Source organism: Dicentrarchus labrax, unplaced genomic scaffold (genome assembly GCF_905237075.1).
Source record: "Dicentrarchus labrax unplaced genomic scaffold, dlabrax2021, whole genome shotgun sequence".
NCBI classification, from domain to species: domain Eukaryota; kingdom Metazoa; phylum Chordata; class Actinopteri; family Moronidae; genus Dicentrarchus; species Dicentrarchus labrax.
Window position 1 is genome coordinate 15,183,042 of NW_026136706.1, and position 18,769 is coordinate 15,201,810.

The 18,769-nt window shown below is 41.6% G+C and overlaps 3 protein-coding genes across 5 annotated transcripts in view; 1 reads left to right on the top strand and 2 right to left on the bottom strand.

Annotated features, from left to right (window-relative positions):
* Positions 1-11,335, bottom strand: part of lrp2a (low density lipoprotein receptor-related protein 2a) — a 46,094-nt gene extending 34,759 nt beyond the window's left edge. For all 3 annotated transcript variants that reach the window (XR_007885299.1, XM_051405051.1, XM_051405050.1), the window contains exons 1-12: positions 11,074-11,335; positions 6,239-6,346; positions 5,656-5,778; positions 5,192-5,308; positions 4,668-4,778; positions 4,432-4,545; positions 4,177-4,293; positions 3,451-3,594; positions 3,220-3,339; positions 2,566-2,694; positions 1,923-2,092; positions 106-329 (exon numbers count right to left, since the gene is read on the bottom strand). Coding sequence is in view for 2 of the 3 variants with exons in the window: in XM_051405051.1 (XP_051261011.1) it covers positions 106-329; positions 1,923-2,092; positions 2,566-2,694; positions 3,220-3,339; positions 3,451-3,594; positions 4,177-4,293; positions 4,432-4,545; positions 4,668-4,778; positions 5,192-5,308; positions 5,656-5,778; positions 6,239-6,346; positions 11,074-11,335 (1,739 nt within the window). In the remaining variant the exon portion in view is untranslated. The remainder of the gene's footprint in view (positions 1-105; positions 330-1,922; positions 2,093-2,565; positions 2,695-3,219; positions 3,340-3,450; positions 3,595-4,176; positions 4,294-4,431; positions 4,546-4,667; positions 4,779-5,191; positions 5,309-5,655; positions 5,779-6,238; positions 6,347-11,073) is intronic.
* A 726-nt stretch (positions 11,336-12,061) lies between these two features.
* zgc:172182 (coiled-coil domain-containing protein 89) lies at positions 12,062-14,800 on the top strand. The gene is made up of 7 exons (XM_051404516.1): positions 12,062-12,323; positions 13,128-13,594; positions 13,860-13,990; positions 14,075-14,211; positions 14,308-14,384; positions 14,468-14,567; positions 14,666-14,800. The coding sequence occupies exons 1-7, from the start codon at positions 12,264-12,266 to the stop codon at positions 14,750-14,752; spliced, it is 1,059 nt and encodes a 352-aa protein (XP_051260476.1). The 5' UTR covers positions 12,062-12,263; the 3' UTR covers positions 14,753-14,800.
* Positions 14,801-14,814: 14 nt separating this feature from the next.
* On the bottom strand, positions 14,815-18,230 carry LOC127365932 (ATP synthase subunit beta, mitochondrial). Its single transcript, XM_051404515.1, has 10 exons — positions 18,066-18,230; positions 17,346-17,519; positions 17,056-17,230; positions 16,584-16,705; positions 16,306-16,490; positions 15,980-16,138; positions 15,757-15,879; positions 15,446-15,658; positions 15,151-15,352; positions 14,815-15,066 (listed from the first exon to the last, which is right to left on the bottom strand). Exons 1-10 carry the CDS (start codon positions 18,169-18,171, stop codon positions 14,969-14,971), a joined length of 1,557 nt encoding a protein of 518 aa, XP_051260475.1. The 5' UTR covers positions 18,172-18,230; the 3' UTR covers positions 14,815-14,968.
* Between the last annotated feature and the right edge of the window lie 539 nt (positions 18,231-18,769).

Below are 18,769 nucleotides of genomic sequence, written 5' to 3' on the forward strand. Positions count from 1 at the left end.
ACACACCCCCCATTATTCCATGCCAATGGAGCACGACAGATACTGTATGTGTGGTTTGGGAATGGGTGGATAGATGAATGAATGGAAACTGGGAGATGTGCTTACCCGACAGTGGGGTCCACCGCTACTCCTCTTGGGTTTCCAAGGTTTTCAGTGATGAGTGTGACCCGGTTACTTCCATCAAAGTCCACCATGTCAATCCTGTTGACGCTGGCCTCCACCACATACAGTTTATTGTTCACCCAATCCACTGCCAGGTTCTCAGGGTAGTCAACTGATACATTTAAAACCACCTGCATGTTGGAACCGTCCATATCCACAGAAAACACCTGTACACAAAAGACGCCATTGTTGATAGGAAATTACCCCGTAGGTGGTCACTGACTCCAGGAATAAAGGAAAGATGTTAAAGGATAAGTTCACATTTTTTCAAGTGTATCTTAATACAATACTCAGATGCCCTATAGGTACATTAAAAGTATTATTGGTTAATGAAATTGTTCCCCCTGTCCATCCTGGGCACAAACACGAATCAATGTATGAGGGGATTTTTTACATCAATTTCCGTGTAAAAGATAGGAGACAAAATCCCCAGTCTTCGTTCGGGATAAAAATGACTTCTAAAATGTAGCTTTAGAAGGCTTTAGGCTGAGTCTGAGTTAGATAAATCAAGTCGGCATCTTTCAAAATGCAGTTCTCTTTTGTACAAAATTACCACCTTATGCTTCAATAGACAGAAGGTAATGCAGCAAGCATATTTTGCACCTCATTGACTTGATTTGTTTAACTCAGATGGCTTATAATAGCTTTGGTTGAACATAGACGTTGGATTTTGTCCTCCACCATCTGCCAGTATGAACAGGAAACAATTACAGCAAAATGAAACTATTTCTCTGTACATATGGGCATGCGAGTACTGTTTTAGGTTACACTTGATACAATGTAAACCTATCCTTAAAGACAGAGGATGATTTAAGAGTAGTCTATGGAAGTCAATAGCTTTCACAGGCATGAATGTAACAGTAACACAGGTAGAGGTACAAAAAGGCAGAGAGAGATTATTTGTTTTATTGTCTGATGATTCTGTCTTGTTTCTGAGAAGCTTATAAAGTGTTTTTCTGAACCTGCCACTCCACCGATACTATGATGGCCCTTGTTTCTCAGACTAGAAGTCTTGGCACCATGCAGCTGGTTAGGGGGGTACTGTTCTTAGCAGCTCTGCTTCTTTTGAAACAAGATCCGAACGTCTAAAAAGCAGGATTTTCAACTGACCTGTTTAAAGAGAAACTGAAGATGTAGAAATAGCCTGGTAGTTTAACCTTTCTGGTTGCATTCACATGCCCTGTTTGCGCTTTCCCTCCTTCTAATCTGACATGCTGCCATGGAGGTGGCTGATATACACAGATGCCCAGTCACAGATACGTCCTAGCCTTTCAGCCCAGTGGCTGCAGTTCAAACCATTGAGGAGCCAAAGCATAGGCCGAACAAAGACGTTTTAGCTAGCCAAAGAATGCATATAGATGGACGGTGCCACTGAAAACAAATACAGCATGATTACTTCCAACATGATCGAGTTACAAAAATTGCACCCTGGTATGTGAACATCATACCTGCCTATCAGACAGGCTTCAAGATTAGGCCATTTGGATTCCATTCCACGTCTACTTCCCTTCATTATGACCCAGCCGCAAAGGAGCCAACAGCTATCCCATTATTATAGTATCAACATAGCTGATATTTTAAAGGATAACTGAAAGAATTCCATCCTGGCCAGCTCCAGTCTAACTCAAGTATTTCCTCAAACAAGAAACTGGTCCACCCCCTGTAAACTCTTACCCAGGCATAACAAAGTACGGAGAAACACACAGTAGTAAATACATACAGATGAACATTTTGCTATGGAAATTGGATTTAAAAAATACCTTATTCTGAATGGTATCAGTCCAGAAGATCCTATGGAGATTATAATGGAAGTCCACTCCCACTGCAACGCCTCTGTTCTGTGAATTAACCAAAGTGCGCAGGTTGTTGCCATGGATGTCCCCTATTAGCAGGTCTCTGCCATTAGAAAATATCAAGGAAGGTACTCCAGCTGCAAAGGAAATAAAATAAAGTTACAAACAGCATGAAGACGTTATTTGAAAATGTCAGGTTAGAACCAGAGCCTGATTTGTAGTAAAACAGAAATCAATTTTGTAGTGTGCATACTCAACTTAAAATATCAACGGAAATTTACAGAATGTAGCACATTAATTCAGATCCCTGACTCAGACTAATGAAGGTAGAGTATGTTCTAGCCACTATCATTACACACTCTTTTCACTAAAGCTAAAGGCAGAGAGGTCAGCCTCTCAGTCAACACTCTTTCTATGTTCCACAAAGGCAAGAGACTAACTAAAACAACATTCAGCACGCAACAATGCACCATAAAGAAGTACAGACGCTCAGTAAAGCAGCTATGGTGGTTGGCAAACAGGAAAGGGGGTGTTGCTAATAAACCTAATTCGGATGGATCATTTATACATTCAGAATGGGAGCATACTGTATGTAAGATATGACACTCACTTGAGACGTCAGCTCTGCAGTATCTGTGCTGCTCCAGGATGTAGCCCTCTCGACAGCTGCAGCGATGGGAGCCTACACGTTCCTCACACAGCTGGTCACACACGCCCCACATTGAACAGTCGTCAAAGTCTTCAGCATGAAATGAAAATCACAGCAGACTAGGATTAAACACAGATTTGTTTTGTCTGACTGAAATTACACATTAACCTGTGATCAGGTGTGAATCAACAAAATGGTCCTTTTAAATATCTGAATCCCAAGAAAAACTGCAGATTTTGTGTGCATTTGTTTGCAAACCTGAGGTGAGTTGTTTGGGCTCAGGCCAGAATAAGATTGAGTGCCAGTGTTTGTGTGCACAAAGTTTAGGTCTTATCTGGGCAAAGTTTTTTCTGTGTACTTCTGGTATCCTGTGATTGAGTATCTCTGTTGTTAACAGAATGATGTCACACTCTTACAGTAAAAACTGGAACCAAAAAAAAGGTATGAAGAGAGAAAAGGTTTTCCAGTACTAGCTACTCCTTATCTCATTTATTGAACCAAAGTAGACGCCTTCCATTACATGGAAAAGCATTGAGCATCCCAACTTATCCTTCCTGTTGTCTTATATGAAGAAAAAATCTCAAGGATAATGTAAGGTCAATGAAGGATACATACCTATACATGAGCGACTATTGTTGCTGCTGACAATGTATCCGGAAGGACAAGAACAGGTCCCTCCATCGGGGGAAGCATGACAACGATGCTCACAGCTCAGAGAGGCACATCTCCAGATACCTGACCAACGCAGAAACCAGATTAGACAGTGATTATATTTATACAATAGCATAGTTTCTGTGATATTCGATGTCCTATTGTGCACTTGACACAAGTTGTGATGGTACTAACTGCAGTTGCGCCCAGCAGTGGTGTTAGTTTCATCCTCTCCCTCGGGACAGTGAGCTGTCCCATCACACAGCTGATCCATGGGGATACACAGGCCAGTGGACGGACAGGGCCATTCTCCTGGGTAACACTCCCGCTGTACATTATCTGCAGGCAAAACAAATTCAATATCTTTGTCTGTGCAGGCTTACACATCAGAAAATCAGAAAACAGGACAGCAGAGCATTTCACATGTGTTAGACTTTAGGAATTCGAAAATATTCACAGTGCATTAAGGGCAGGGAGTCTTAACTCCACAGGAATGTGGTGCTGATCTTAAAAAAATTGTGACTGGGACTTTCTTGTCAGGGAAAATACTGTCACTTTAAATCGATGCAGGGGAGTGGAGCTCTGAGGGGGTCACATGGGGGCTCAGAGGGCTTCTGCAGCCCATCCTCTAAAAACACACACTCTTCACAGCCGTGTGGAGGAATTCTAAAGCCCTTTGGGGGGCTGCGCAATCTTGTGCCACAAAGAGGCATTTGAATAACACACTTAAAGGAGCACAGGCATAGCGTCTTGCTAGCCCAAACCAACCATGGAGACAGGGGATGAATCAGGTTCAGACAGAGAGCCTGAGTTGTTACGCATTGTAGTGTTTCTTAACCGGCCAAATGTAAAAAGTTTCTTGTCCAACAGCAAAAATTTGCTAGATTTATGAGAACTTGTTTCCAAATATTGTATCCATACCACAGCCTTTTTCGTCTCCATTGTCCTCACAGTCATCCTCTCCATCACAAACCCAGATTCGGTGGATGCAGCGTCCACTGGGGCAGGTGAAGTAGTTCCCTCTGCATGTAGGATATGCTGCAGGTGAAGTGGAACATATTAATACACAGAAAAGATCAGAGACACATACATTTCTCTGGGTGAGGATAAGAGTCATAAAACAGACAGTGGGGTTTGATTACAAGGGAAGAGGGTAGAAAGACAGAGGCCACATACTGCAGTTTAGCTCATCACTTCGGTCTCCACAGTCATCGTCATGGTCACAGACGTAGCGCTGAGGAACACACAACCCATTATGACATGGGAACAGGCCCGCATTGCAGTGCTGTGCTAAAGAAAACACAACAAAAAAAAGACAAAAAAATATGTATTTGGTGATGATGTCATGTTATGGATGGTATTTCAACAAAGACTTCCACTTGAACAGTTTGTCACCAAAATTAATTACTTACTGCAATTTGCCTCATCGGAGCCATCACGACAGTCAAGTATGTGGTCACATCGCTGGGTCCGGTTGTAGCAGGCCCCATTAGCACACCTCAGCTCTGTACACTCGGGGTAATCTGGAAAGATTAAATCATTATCAGCACAACGCAATGCCTTCAAATCAGCCTGACAACTGTGCTCTTTTCGGCTTTTAAAGTGTGCAAAGCTCAGTGAATGGGAAGAATGAGAGACTAAAATTTAACGCCTCCACCATAACAACAGCAGTCGCCACAGCGGTCTTTATGCAATTGTGAGATTACCACAGTGTGTAGTGCTGTGAGTCTACCATGTCGGCACAATAATGGCATAGCAGCTGAACTTCAGCTTGACTAATCCACCAAGGAATCTGCAATCAACCTCTGACAACAAGAAGCATATTGTGGCCCATTCTGTCAGTCAGCGAGCCTCTTAATCTTAACAAATTGATTAAAATGCCACAGGAGCCTGAGATAATAAAAAAAAAAGGGAAACCACCCTGGAGAAGACTTACGGCAATCTCTCTCATCAGACCCATCTGAGCAGTCCGCCAGACGGTCACATCGGTATTCTCCTGGGATGCATGCCCCGTTACTACAGCTGAACTGCCCACTGGTGCACGTCCTTCCAGCTGGGGGCAAATAGATAGGACAGGAGAGTGACTAAGTGGCATATATAAAGGTCGGGATCTACTTGTACTTTAGATAAAGGTGCTGAACTTCCTCAGTCACACAGGTGGCTATGGTGGGTACATATTTTAAGATCTTACTGTTCAAACCTAAACACTTTCATCAAAACATCAGGAATATTCTATTTAATGTAACGTTGCAGCCATAAAAATGAATTTCAATGAAATCAATGAATCCTGGATTTTAATATTCCAATACCTGAATACATGTGTGATAAGAAATATTAGAAATCTGAAATACAACTTATAAGCTCCTCTGAAGAATTGTTAATAATGCCAAATTTACTTACGGCAGTGTTGCCTCTCATCTGAGCCATCTTCACAGTCCTCCTCATCGTCACACACCCACACATCAGGGATACACTCGCCGTCACTCAAACACTGGAAATGACTGTCATCACATGTTACCTGAGCTGTGGGAAAACACACAGACCATTTCATTATTTACAGCAGTTCTGTAATCTAGTAGGAAAAAGTTACGATGTACATTTGCTCAAGTACAGTACTTCAGTGCAACTTTGAGGTACTTGTACTTGAGTGGTTTTATTTTATGCCACTATATACTTCTGCTCCACTTAATTGTAAATATTGTACTTTATTCTAAACTAGATTTTACAGCACTAAAGTTACTAGTTACTTTGCAGATACAGAGTATATATACAAAACATATAATCAATGTATGTGTGATACATTCACTGTTATAGATTAAACTAAATAGGAGCATGTCTACTTTTGATGCTTTAAGGATATTTTGCTGATAATACTTTTTTTAAGGAGGAATTAACTTGAAGTAAAGGATCTGTGTATTTCTTCCGCTACTAAATGTCCAAACCTTCTCAGACGTGATACAGTGTGATATAATGAGTAACTCACGGCAGTCGTGTTCATCAGAGTCATCCACACAGTCTGATGTGCCGTCACAGTGCCAGTCACCTGGTATACATCGGCCTGTCCCACAGCGGAACTGCCCCAACTCACATCCTGCACACAATCAAATGGTACATAATTCAGAGCTGGATTTCCAGAACTCCACTGTTACTGTTTCTCATCATTGTTTTAAAACTAAAAGCTATAAAAAATATAGTACCAAAATTGATAAACTCTTAAATGAAAACATTGCATATGGGGGGTAGGGATGCCTTCCACTGATGAAGCATATTGTTAACAGCATTGACAAGCCCTGGAGACAAGCGTGCCAGCCATCCCCCCGACAGTTACACAACCTTCACCGCACTCATCCCGAGCCCCCTTTTGATGTTCACGCTGAGTGGCATCTGTAGAGATAAGGTACCACCACTCTACCTTCCCAGACGTTTTCCAGGGGAGATTGATTCAGGCAGCATAGTTCAGTGGCAGAGCACTCCATCAGACCCGTCCAAATAGGAATGTGTGATTCTGATTGTCTCTCTGACAGCCTGATTTATGGTGTATGCTGTTCTTGTCCGGTCTGAAATGTAATTGGAATAAATAGTGGTACCGGGTGGTACCGCAACCATTTCAACCCAAATTCTTTGTGAGACGAGCTGTGAGGTGGTGATTGGTGGTGCATGCTTGGGGTTGGTTGTCTATCTCTGTCCTGCCTTATCCAGCATTTTGGAAACATTTTTCCTTCTTGATCAAATAGTTTACACTTTATATCGTATTGGAATTGCTTACTTAGAAACCCATAGCTATAGCTCTGCAATTCTACTCTAATGGCTTGAAGATAATAGTTACAAGGAAGAAAAAAAAGCCAACATGTGAGTTTACCTGAGCAGAAAATAGGAAGTCTTGAAGGTAAACTACTAAAAAATTAATTACCTTCAAACGAACTTATTGGCTTGATAAATGCAGCCTGAATGAGACTTTGATTGTGTTTAGAGTCAGAGGTTTATCACCTCCTTTATGTAATGTTCTCTTTTAAAGATGGATCTCTTCCACAACAGTGGTGGGGTCACTGCCTGTGCTACTGCACTAAAATCCTTGCATACGCTCCGATCAAGAATTCTTGTCTAAGATTTATTAGCCAGCAAATCACCAAACTGCTTTATGACCAACCCAGCAAAACAAGCTGCATATTTAACTCCTTCAGCACCTATGCAGGAGGCAATCCTGTTTTTCCTGCTCAGTTTACTAATGATAAAATTGCTCCCAATCTGCTCAAAGGGAGCCTTTGTTGCAAGGCAGTGATCCCACAGGTTTAAGCATCATCTATAGTATGGCAGCAGGGGCAAGTGTTGCATACAGTACACGAACGGCTACGAGATGTGCTCTGTTTAACAAAAAATACTTTTCCTTGACAGGGAAGCGAACACTCAATACATACATACGGATAATATTGCATGTTCAGACATCACCACTGTCTGTACAGGTCCACAAAGTTTAAAAAACAGAGACAAGATTGTCTTAATTGACATCAAATCAAATCAAAATGTGCTTTGGGAGGGATGAAGATGTTTATAGCTGCCATACATTCAGACCTTGGTTGACAACTTAAAACAACGTATGCCAAGGAGAAACCAATCTGCTGGAGGCTTTCAAATGCAGCCAGTGTTTCCTGACAGTATTACTTCTGGGAAAGGTGACAGATACACTGAAGCTGAACTTTTCAACAGCACTATCTTGTGTGAGGGATCTTCTTACATTCTGAAAAGAACGTCTTCTTTGTATCTGATCCTTAATCCACAAATTTCTATGTCCTGACAAAGTCACAATTTCACTATGTTAGTCAATATTAGGGAAGGTAAAGGCCAGGGTGAGTAGTGCAAATCTGCTATTAAGAATGCTTAATCTGGGTCTGATGAGCCACGTTTTTTTTATTAGTTTTTTGGTTAAGTGTAAGTGATTTAATGTTTTCCTTTCCCTTCTTTCTAGCCTTGTCTTTTCTAATTAGCAACTTAAATCCACAGCAGGAGAGAGCACCGCACCATCCATGCAAGAAGATAAGGACGCCCTACTATTGCCCAACAAAGAAGAGAAGTAGAGGAATTTTCATTAGAATGAAGCCCCCCAAAACGCCTTAAACCCCACTGTGAAATTACAATGGCACAAAAGAGGTGCCAGCAGGGATGCGAACTCATAACTGGAAGTGTCACCCTAAAAAAGGCACACAGCAGAAATCAGAGTACAGTAAGGCTACTTCCTGCGATAAGGTAAGCTCCCCTCTCGCGGCCACCCATTAAGAAAACAACCTGTCCACTACACGCCTAAACATCTCTTCCTTGTCACATGGCGCGCCTGAAAGATGTCTTCAAGCTTTCATCAATACCGTCTTGTTTTGGCCCAGCCCTCTGCACACACTGAATGTGTGTGGAGAAAAGTGGAGAAAACGGCTGCTGGCAGCATGAAACGCTGGACCTGTCCATGCTGTCAGAGCGAAGTGCTGCTGCCTATTTCATATGGAAATCAATGCAGCAGAATGCAGTCAATTGCCAAACAAGTGACTTTGGCTCTTACTGCTACACACAAAACAGTGAAAAACCAAGGGGCTTTGGCAGTGCCATGGGAGCAAAAGGGAGGGATAAATGGAGTGAGGAATAAAGCCTCAGTCTGGTTAGAATTGAGGAATACTCAACATGATTTCTGGTACGTGTCTTAACAAAAACATGAGTGAAAAGAAACATAAATTAAGTTGTCACAATTCAATGAGCCACTGGATAACTTATTTTTCCTCTTTACGTTGAGTATCGGTGCACCAACTGTTTACTGGAGGCTAAACTCCATCCTCTGTAACCTAGACTGAGAGAGCTGCAGGAAAAGAAAGGATTTTCTCTCCATTTGTGCCAACTGTGTTCCTGTTTCTAACGCAGTGTAACTGTTGCACAAGGATTTAGGCTCCTACACCGGAAAGAAGCCGGCATGTGTGAGGTTTAACATGCACGTGCTGGCCAAGTCTGTGTGTCTTGAAAAGTCTGAATATAACAATAGACATTTTAACGAAGTCATTGACTATAATTACATTAACGTGTTTTCATTAGTCTGTTTCATAGTGCTAAAAATCTGATTTGTAACACCATTAAAGTTCTTACTGCGCACTAAATGGGTTATTATGGTGAATGATTAATGGAGAAAACAACTCAATTTACTAAAAAAAACATGTGTGGAACAGCAAAAATAGCAGAGGACAGTTAACAAACCAGCACCATGAAATCCCCTCACTGTCACATTAGCTATTAATGCCAGCGTAAGCACTCTGCAGCAGTATCAAGCCCAAGGGCTGGATAATGTGTTACAGAAGGTCATGGAAGAAACAATTATCTAAACTAAAGGATTTTTGCAGAGGATCAGGCAGAGATTAGAGAAAGTACCCTGTGGCCTCATAGTAAAACTACATAAATACACCATTGCTAATTTGTCTGAGTATATGATTAAGTGACACATCTTTCAGTCCGATTCACACACCACCAGATTCAGGAAGCACTTCGTTCTCTAACATGGCATGGTAATTCACAATTGAGGTTAAAAATAAATGACCCCATGAATGTTATTGAAGCAGTCTAGTCCACTGTCTGTTAATCACAACAAATTCAAGACAATGATTAACGCGGACATGCTGACAAAGTCTTCTGAGAGCAGGCGGTTTTAGTCAAGTCATCATTTTATACACCTCAGTTAGCATCAGCAAAGTACTGTGACGGCTGTAATTCAGAGGAAATGCCAAGTGAATTTTCTAAATGCTCCAGTCTCAGTGGCAACACTGTTATAACTCCACCTTTTCTGTTTTTGTGTGTCTGTTAGCCAGTGAGGAAATATGTCTACAATATATTATAACAAATAAATAAGAAAGCTGTAGCCATGACACAAACTTTTAGTACATTTTCCTTAACTCCAAACTGCCCCTTAGGAAGAAATGGTTCCATTCTGCAGCAGCTGCAGTGTAATTAGTTGCTTGATTCACACTAAGGAGCTTATATACTAAGGGTTGAGCAAAAAGAAAGCAGATTACAGTTTGAGAAGCAGGATCTAGCTGGGCTACAAACACAGGCGACAAACACAAGACTGTCATGTACAAAGAGCAGCGTCTGAGCATTTCTGGGGGTCCGTCTCTGCCTCACATTAAGGGAAACACAGTTCTTCCCTCCAGCCCCCGAATCAAGTTTGAATCAGTAGAGGAGGGGGGGGCGGAGGGGGGTTTGCGGCGTTAAAATCTGCTCCACTGAATGAGATTTGTACCAGTAGCTCTCAGTCCTCGCAGATTGCCTGTAAGTCACATGCTCTTTTCTGTTACCTAGCAACAGTAAAGCTCAGGCAAAAGTTCCTCAAGAGAACTTCCAATCTGTCTGAGGAAGGCTTTGTGCTCAACCTTTAAAGTAATACTATGTGGCAAAACATTTAGCCCCAGAGCCACATTTACTTTACCTAGTAGCCACATCTAAATTACCGGAGGAGGTGAAAACAGTGGGGTTTTTCCTTTATTGAATCATCAAGAAGAAAAGGTATTTCCATGTGTTTCAAGCTGATTTATCCTCTTCGATGGCTCATCACAACCTGAACTGTTTAATACAGAATCATTTTAGTTCAGCAGCAATTCAATCCAGTTCCCCTTAGTGTGTGCCGCACAGGGGGAAGCTGTTTTGTTTTGATGAGCAACAAGTGCACAGGGTGAATCACTAGTAGCACAACAACTCTGCAGGTCCCTCAATGAATCATTCAGCTGACAGCCTCAATGTGAGAAAAGGCACAAAACAAAATAAAAATAAATAAATAAATAAAAAGGTCACACTACTTACCTTCAGATTGGCACCATCTAACACAGCATATGAAGACGAGGAGGAGTTTAAGTAGCAGTGCTCTCCACATTCTGGCTGGTCCGTCCAGCTCCGCTGTGCAGATGGAGGAGCTGTAGGGACTGGGGCTGGGATGCTGTTGCTTTCTTCTGTCTGTCTTTCTTGGCCCGCTAGTTGATGAAAAGGGGCGTGCACAAAGGACAGCCGCTCCCCCAAAGCCAGCCTCGGCCCTCCGGATAAATCCCTCTGGCCCTGGAATCTGCATAATGCCATGCAGGTCCGACTTGTCCCGAGTGCCAGTGATTTTTCACTCACAGCGGGCTATCATCTCTGTTTATTTGCCCCTCACTAGGGGGAATAGAGGTGGAGGGGGTAGTGACTGCGTGTGCTTGGGAGGAAAATAATGATAATAAAATAATAAATGTAATAAAAAAAACTACGAAAAGCCTTACGTCTGGGTGTCCTGGAGGCCCAGACGAGTCACGTAATCCCAATGTCGCCGGTTCGAGTGCGACCATGCATCTCTCTCTCACACACACACACACACACACACACACACACACACACACACACACACACACACTTCTTCACACTAGGTTGATATGTAGCTACAAGAAAGTGTGTTTTTATATCTTACACCAATGCTAAAGAGGTGAAAATGAATTAAGTTGCCATAGATTCCTTATTTATTATGAAATGGATGCATTTTATGTCCTGTAGGAACATTAATATTTCCCTACACTAGTGATTTATGAATAAAAAAACAATGAAATCGATGATACCGCCAGACAAAAACTGCCACATAAACGCCACCTAAGTTAAGTGAAACAAGATTTCACTCCACATAAGTTAAACTACTGCTTCTTCGACCATAATATTTTTTCTGGAGGTGGTCCATACCTTCTGATCGGCGCTGGCGGCCGATCAGAAGCCCGACACCTCCACCGTGCGGTCGAGCCGGAGCACAGACAGACAGACAGACAGACAGACACCTTGTCGTTAAATCCGAGGAGAGGACAGTTCAAACATGGTTGCCATTAGCGACCGAGCAACTTGGAGATGCTTACGACGAAAAGTGGAACCGAGCCTTGAGGAGGAGGAGGAGGGTGAAAATAATAACTTAAGTGTTTTTTTTTTCCCACGTAGAAACAGGAGAGGACGCTGGTTTATTCTGTCTTTAGTTTGTATTCGTCATGGCAACTCCACAGAGAAATGAAGAAAAGTGCCGGATGGCGGAGGGCAACACGATGGAGGTATGCCGAAGTTATCGGTGACACCGTTGATGAGTCCGCACCCAACTGTCACAGTTGAACCGTTAGCTGACGTTAGGGTTGCTAACTGACCTGCTAGTTAACGTCTACCATTCACAGTATGGTGTCTACTGAATACACGGCAAATGTAACAATTAATTATCTTAAATACGCAATTGTAACATTATACATGAGGTATGAGTGGTATTAAAATTAGTTTAAAAGTCTGTAAATATATATATATATATTTTTTAAAGCTAAGTAGAGCTAGGTTTAGCAAACGGTAAACTAACCGTTGAGTCTCTGTCATCCATCATTGTTCTCTGGTGTGTGATAATGTTACTTTATATTAAAAGTTTCAATACAATAAGACTTTATATACAGCTTTTAATTACAGTCGTGACTGATGAGGAATTGTGTGTATATTTTTAATGTTCTGTTGAAATAGTCAGCTAAAGTTAATCTAATCTACAACAACAGTACATTTATGGGCAAATATTATACTTTCTATTCCACCATATTTGAAATACTACATTGGAAATATTTGATATATTATGAATATATAAAGTAAGATAATGTGTTGTTTAAAATAAAACTACCAAATATAAAAAGGGAAAAGTAGTCCAAATGTATGTAATATAATAATAAAATTGACCTTACTGTAGATATATCGGTGTTGGTAATTGGACAATAGGTCTTTCGGTTCCTGGCCCTCGTCCATACACAGAGTAACTTTACTAAAAAGCTGCCAAAAACTTCAAAACACTGTCATGTTTTAACACAGATGTCTTTCCCCCTTATTCCTAGCATGTGGACAGTATTCAGAAGTCATTGGAGAAACTTCGGATCCTTTCTACAGAGGATACAAAAGAGATGCTGAGGTCCAGAATAGATGAACAGTCAAGTCTGATCTGCATACTGAAACAGAGAGCAGATGAGCTGCTTCTTCGGTGTCAAGCCCTGCAAAAAATCAACACGGAGCTGGAGGGCCAAGTAACAGACTACAAGAAAGAAGTGGACAGCAAAAGAAAGACAATAGATCTATTAGAGAGGAGATTCATGGATTTAGCTGCCAACAATAAAGCGATTATTGCTTTCATGGAGGAGTACAAAAATCAGAATGCCCATTTAAAGCTGGAGAACAAACAGCTGCAGTCAGAAAATGATACACTTTTCTCCAAAAAGTTACAAGATAAAGAAGTGTTTGTTCAAAAATTGATGCAAGAAATCCAACAGCTGACAGAGAAAAACACAAATAAGGAAAATGAATATCGGTAAGAAGATGAGTCTTTCAGTTATTAATAGTGCTCAAAGATCAATCTATTGATCTATCGACAGCAAGTTTGATCGTTTCATCTTATCCAGTAAAACTGCTAAACATTCACTGTTTTTCTCTGTTATTCTAAAGGTTTAGTCCCTTTATTGAAAAACGTCTCCACAGATCAAATAATAAAATACTCATCTGTCCTAGCTGTTAATTATTTACATTTCACAGTAATATTGATGATTTTGATGCTGTATTTTACATCTGTGTTATAGGGAGAAATTAGCTGGATGCCAATCAAAACTCCTTGAACAAGCCACTCAGCATCAAGTCAAGGAAGCGTCACTAATCCAACAATTACATGAAACTCAACAACAGCAAAGAGACGCTGTGAAGATGTGCAAAGGTGTGTAGTGAATGTTTTCATGATTCTCCTGAGTCTAACAAAATACAAGCACTTGTAAACTTTAGGCCTTCTTTCCACAATCAGACCTTAAGCTGCAGCTAGAAAAGGCTGAAGAAGAGCACGCCTTGGACAAAATCAACATGACAGAAAGCATAACAAGCCTCACCAAAGAGAAGGACAGATTATTGCATCTGTCTATGGACAGAGGGAAAGCAATACAGGTGATTGAAGAGAGGATTTTGTTCTCCTGACTTAAATCACAGATCTGCACAGATGAACCAATTCACTTCATAACCACACAAATTGGTTAATTACAGGAGAAACAAGAAGAAATCCAGCAGCTGGAGACAAAATGTAAAGAAGAGAAAAAAGCCCGGGCCGAAGCAGAGGACAGGTAAATTGTGCATCAGCAACATAATACTGCTGTGTATAACAATTGTTGTCCACCTCTATATCTGTCCCTGCCCTTCCTTTTAGGTTTGAGCGGGAAGCTGAAGCCGTCAATGCCGAAGAAAAAGTGAAATCTCTCCAGTCTGCTCTCGATGAATCCATGACAAAATACGTGAAGTTCAAAAAGGTTTGTTGAAATCTGCAATATTGAATAGTTAAGTCACTGACAGAGGCCAACATAGGGCTGAGAGCCTCAACATCTTTTCTTCTGTCATTATTTTACAGGATTTTGAAGCCTTCAAAGAACACAGCACCAACCTCCTCGTACAAGAAAAGGAGTTAAATAAGAAACTGCGCCACATGATCGGCTAAACCTTCACACTGTGCGTTTTCATTAAAACAAATAATTTTCACCAAGAACGTTTGCTCACTGATAATTTATATATCACAACATCTTTATTTATTTCGTCACCTTGCATGAGAAATAGAACAACAACACAACATACTTAGCATGACATGTTAGAAGTTCTTCAAATAGAAATTATACTGTACAAATGTGTATCTCATAAAACCTTACAGACAAATCACTTAAGAATGCTCCTCTGCCAGTTTCTCGGCCTTCTGGACTACTTCTTCGATGGGACCCACCATGTAGAAAGCTTGCTCTGGCAGGGGATCGTATTCACCTTGAAGAGAGAAAAGAATAACCATCAAATGTCCATTAAGGTCATCCCATTTAGAAATTCAACAACGTTGGTGCAGCACTCTACCTCCGAGAATGCTCTTGAAGCCTTTGATCGTTTCCTTAAGAGGCACCAACTTCCCCATGTGGCCAGTGAAGACTTCTGCTACCTGGAAAGGCTGCGACAAGAAACGCTGGATCTTACGAGCGCGAGCTACAGTCAGCTTATCTTCCTCAGACAATTCATCCATACCCAGGATGGCAATGATGTCCTGCAATGATTTATAGTCCTGGGGGGGAAAAAAAGACGACAAGGTTTCAGTTTAGCTTTTGGATTGCGGATATGGTTAACAAGATTCAACATCATCCAACATAAGGCTTGCCTGAAGAATCTTCTGCACGCCACGAGCAACGTCGTAGTGTTCAGCCCCGACAATGTTGGGGTCCATGATACGGGAGGTGGAATCTAGGGGGTCCACAGCAGGATAGATACCGAGCTCGGCAATAGCACGGGACAGCACAGTTGTGGCGTCCAAGTGAGCAAAAGTTGTGGCAGGAGCAGGGTCAGTTAAGTCATCAGCTGGCACATAGATAGCCTGTAACAAAAAGGAGCAATTTTCATATGAAGACTTATTTAAAAAAAAAAAAAAAAAAGAGTGTGTGCTGACGTTATTAGCATCTTGGATGGTCTCACTTGTACTGAGGTGATGGAGCCCTTCTTGGTGGTGGTAATTCTCTCCTGCATGGTCCCCATATCGGTGGCCAAGGTGGGCTGGTAACCCACAGCAGAGGGGATACGACCCAGCAGGGCAGACACCTGAAGAACAATTATACAATATTCAGTACATAAAAAGGTTATTTTGTTGATTAAACCTGCAAATAACAAAAAAATGTATCATATATTAGACATTGCATACCTCTGATCCGGCCTGGGTGAACCTAAAGATGTTGTCAATAAAGAGAAGCACATCCTGTCCCTCCTGATCACGGAAGTATTCTGCAACAGTCAAACCGGTAAGAGCAACTCTGGCACGGGCACCTGGGGGCTCGTTCATTTGACCGTACACCAGCGCTACCTGAGAACACGAAGACAAGAATTACCTGGGGAGTTTAGCCAGAGTTTACACCGAATATTTTTACATGAAGCCATCAAAACTGCATCTGACATACTCTGCTAAAGCATCCAACACAGAAGAGCTAAACAGAGTTTTAACAAAAACACACTGCTCATTGAGGGTGTCACCTTTGAGGTGGTGTCCTTCAGGTTAATGACACCAGACTCAATCATCTCGTGGTACAAGTCATTTCCCTCACGGGTTCGCTCTCCCACTCCAGCAAACACAGAGTAACCACCATGAGCCTTGGCCACGTTGTTGATCAGCTCCATAATCAGCACAGTCTTGCCAACACCGGCACCGCCAAACAGACCTGAAGGAATACAATATGCACAATAATCAGTTATGTTGACTTGTATGTATGAAAATGTGGAAAATAATACGGGGTGTCAGATAATCTACCAACCAATCTTTCCGCCCTTCGCGTAGGGGGCCAGCAGATCTACCACTTTGATGCCAGTGACCAGGATCTCCTGCTCCACACTCATGTCTGTGAACTCAGGGGCTTCAGCGTGAATAGGAGCAGTTCTGCAAGATAGGAGTCATTTTTAAATACGACGTTTAAAGAATAAGGTCAGTGATATTTCTGTTTATTATTGTAAATAAATCCAATTTTAAAAAAAGACCCAAACCTGCAAATTAAATAATTATCTACTAATTCACTCTTTTTTCATTTTTGAGTGACATTTACTAAAAACCACTGTCACCTCTACATGTTATAGGAAATGTACTGATACAATTTCACAAACACACTTTAGCTTTCATAAAACATAAATCCAATTAATCGTTTTGCAGAAAGAATTCAAAATAAATTATTATTATTGGCCAATAATTGATCTGTGCTGATATAGAATAACAGCATCATGATCAACACTTACTGTTTTGTGGTAATTGGACCCCTCTCATCAATGGGTTCTCCAATGACATTCATGATCCTGCCCAAGGTTTCAGGGCCCACAGGGATCCTGATGGGGGCTCCAGTGTCCAGAACCTTCTGACCGCGGACCAGCCCCTCTGTGCCATCCATGGCGATCGTCCTGACTGTGCTTTCACCTGAAGAAACACATGAGGAGAGACGGTAAAGACACTGTTTACTTTTCATGGCAGACATCCACACAGTGACCCGTCGAGCAATATTCCAACCCCAGTATCAACCCAGCACGCTCACCCAGATGCTGGGCCACCTCGAGCACCAGCCTGCTCTCACGGCCGGCCACCTCCAGTGCATTGAGAATAGGGGGTAGGCCTTCATCAAACTGGACATCCACCACAGCACCAATCACAGCCACTATGCGACCATTGGCCATTGCTGCCTGAGCAGCCGGGGCTGCGTAACCCCTGCCTGAAAGGACAATGGCAGGAAAAGGACAAGGACATTAATGGAAACATATTTAAAGTGACTTTATATGTGACAGCTGACCGATCAAAACATCTTACAGAGAATAAACAAGGATTAGTGCATGCATGTGATATAAGAAAATCGATAAAAACAAATAACATAATATATTTATTTCCACATGTTGGTGCTTCAGGAAGCATTTTCCCATATTTTGATGAAACTTTAAGGGCTGAAAACTTGAGTGTCTCCAGTGGCGTTGACTTGTACTCAGGTACATGGAAAGGTCATTGAATGGAGACAGTGAACCAGGACTCAACTTAAGCTACAACGTCTCAATGAAGCAACAAAAAGACTAAATAACTGCATTTATGTTATTATAGCTGCTTTAATTAAATAAAATAAAAACCCACTGACTGCAAATGAATGGAGACACTGTATAGTAAATATGAGGCCTGACCCCCCTGAGCATGCTACATTGACGTTAAAGACCAACCCAAAGGACATATAATGCTGACAAGTCGGCCCATGGTTTTAAATGTATTCACTCACTCGAATAAAGAGTCGCATGTCTCCCATTGACTGTCTTCAGAGAGTTGATCCCAGGCTTTAAAGCCTGCAGAGCCCCGCTGCAGCACCGTCCCACAGCACCCAACATGGTTAAGATGGCTGAAGGTGAAGCGCTCACTCAGCTATGGGTGATCCTGAACCCAACGGCTTGTCTGAGCATGCGCGGTCTGTCGTTTTTTTATACCCTCTTTAACCGAAAGAGGGCAGCACAAAACTATACACCTTTTCACAAACACAGACTAACAGCATAAATAAAGTTCAATAAAAAAGACATATACTAATATGTACTGTTATATATGTATATAAACAAACATTTGTAGACAGTAGATAATAGTGCAGAGTGCAAAGGATGCTGACATAAATATTTTACATGCAGGTAGCTTTATGTACATGGGGTAGGTGGATATGACAGTCTACTGTAGATACAGTACATACAGTATGCACAGCATAGGTAGATGTATTAGAATAGTATGTATGTTTTAAAGAGAAACAATGGGAAAATAAGTAATAAAGGGTTTCCAGGTTCAGTGGCTATTTAGAGTCCTAAGGTTATTGTAGAGGGCAGTTAACTGTTGGTCAGAGTGGTGGCCTATGGGTAGAAACTGTTCCTGTGTCTCTTTGTTTGGGTGTACAGTGCTCTGTAGCGCCTACCAGAGGGGAGAAGTTGGAACAGGTAAGAGATAAAT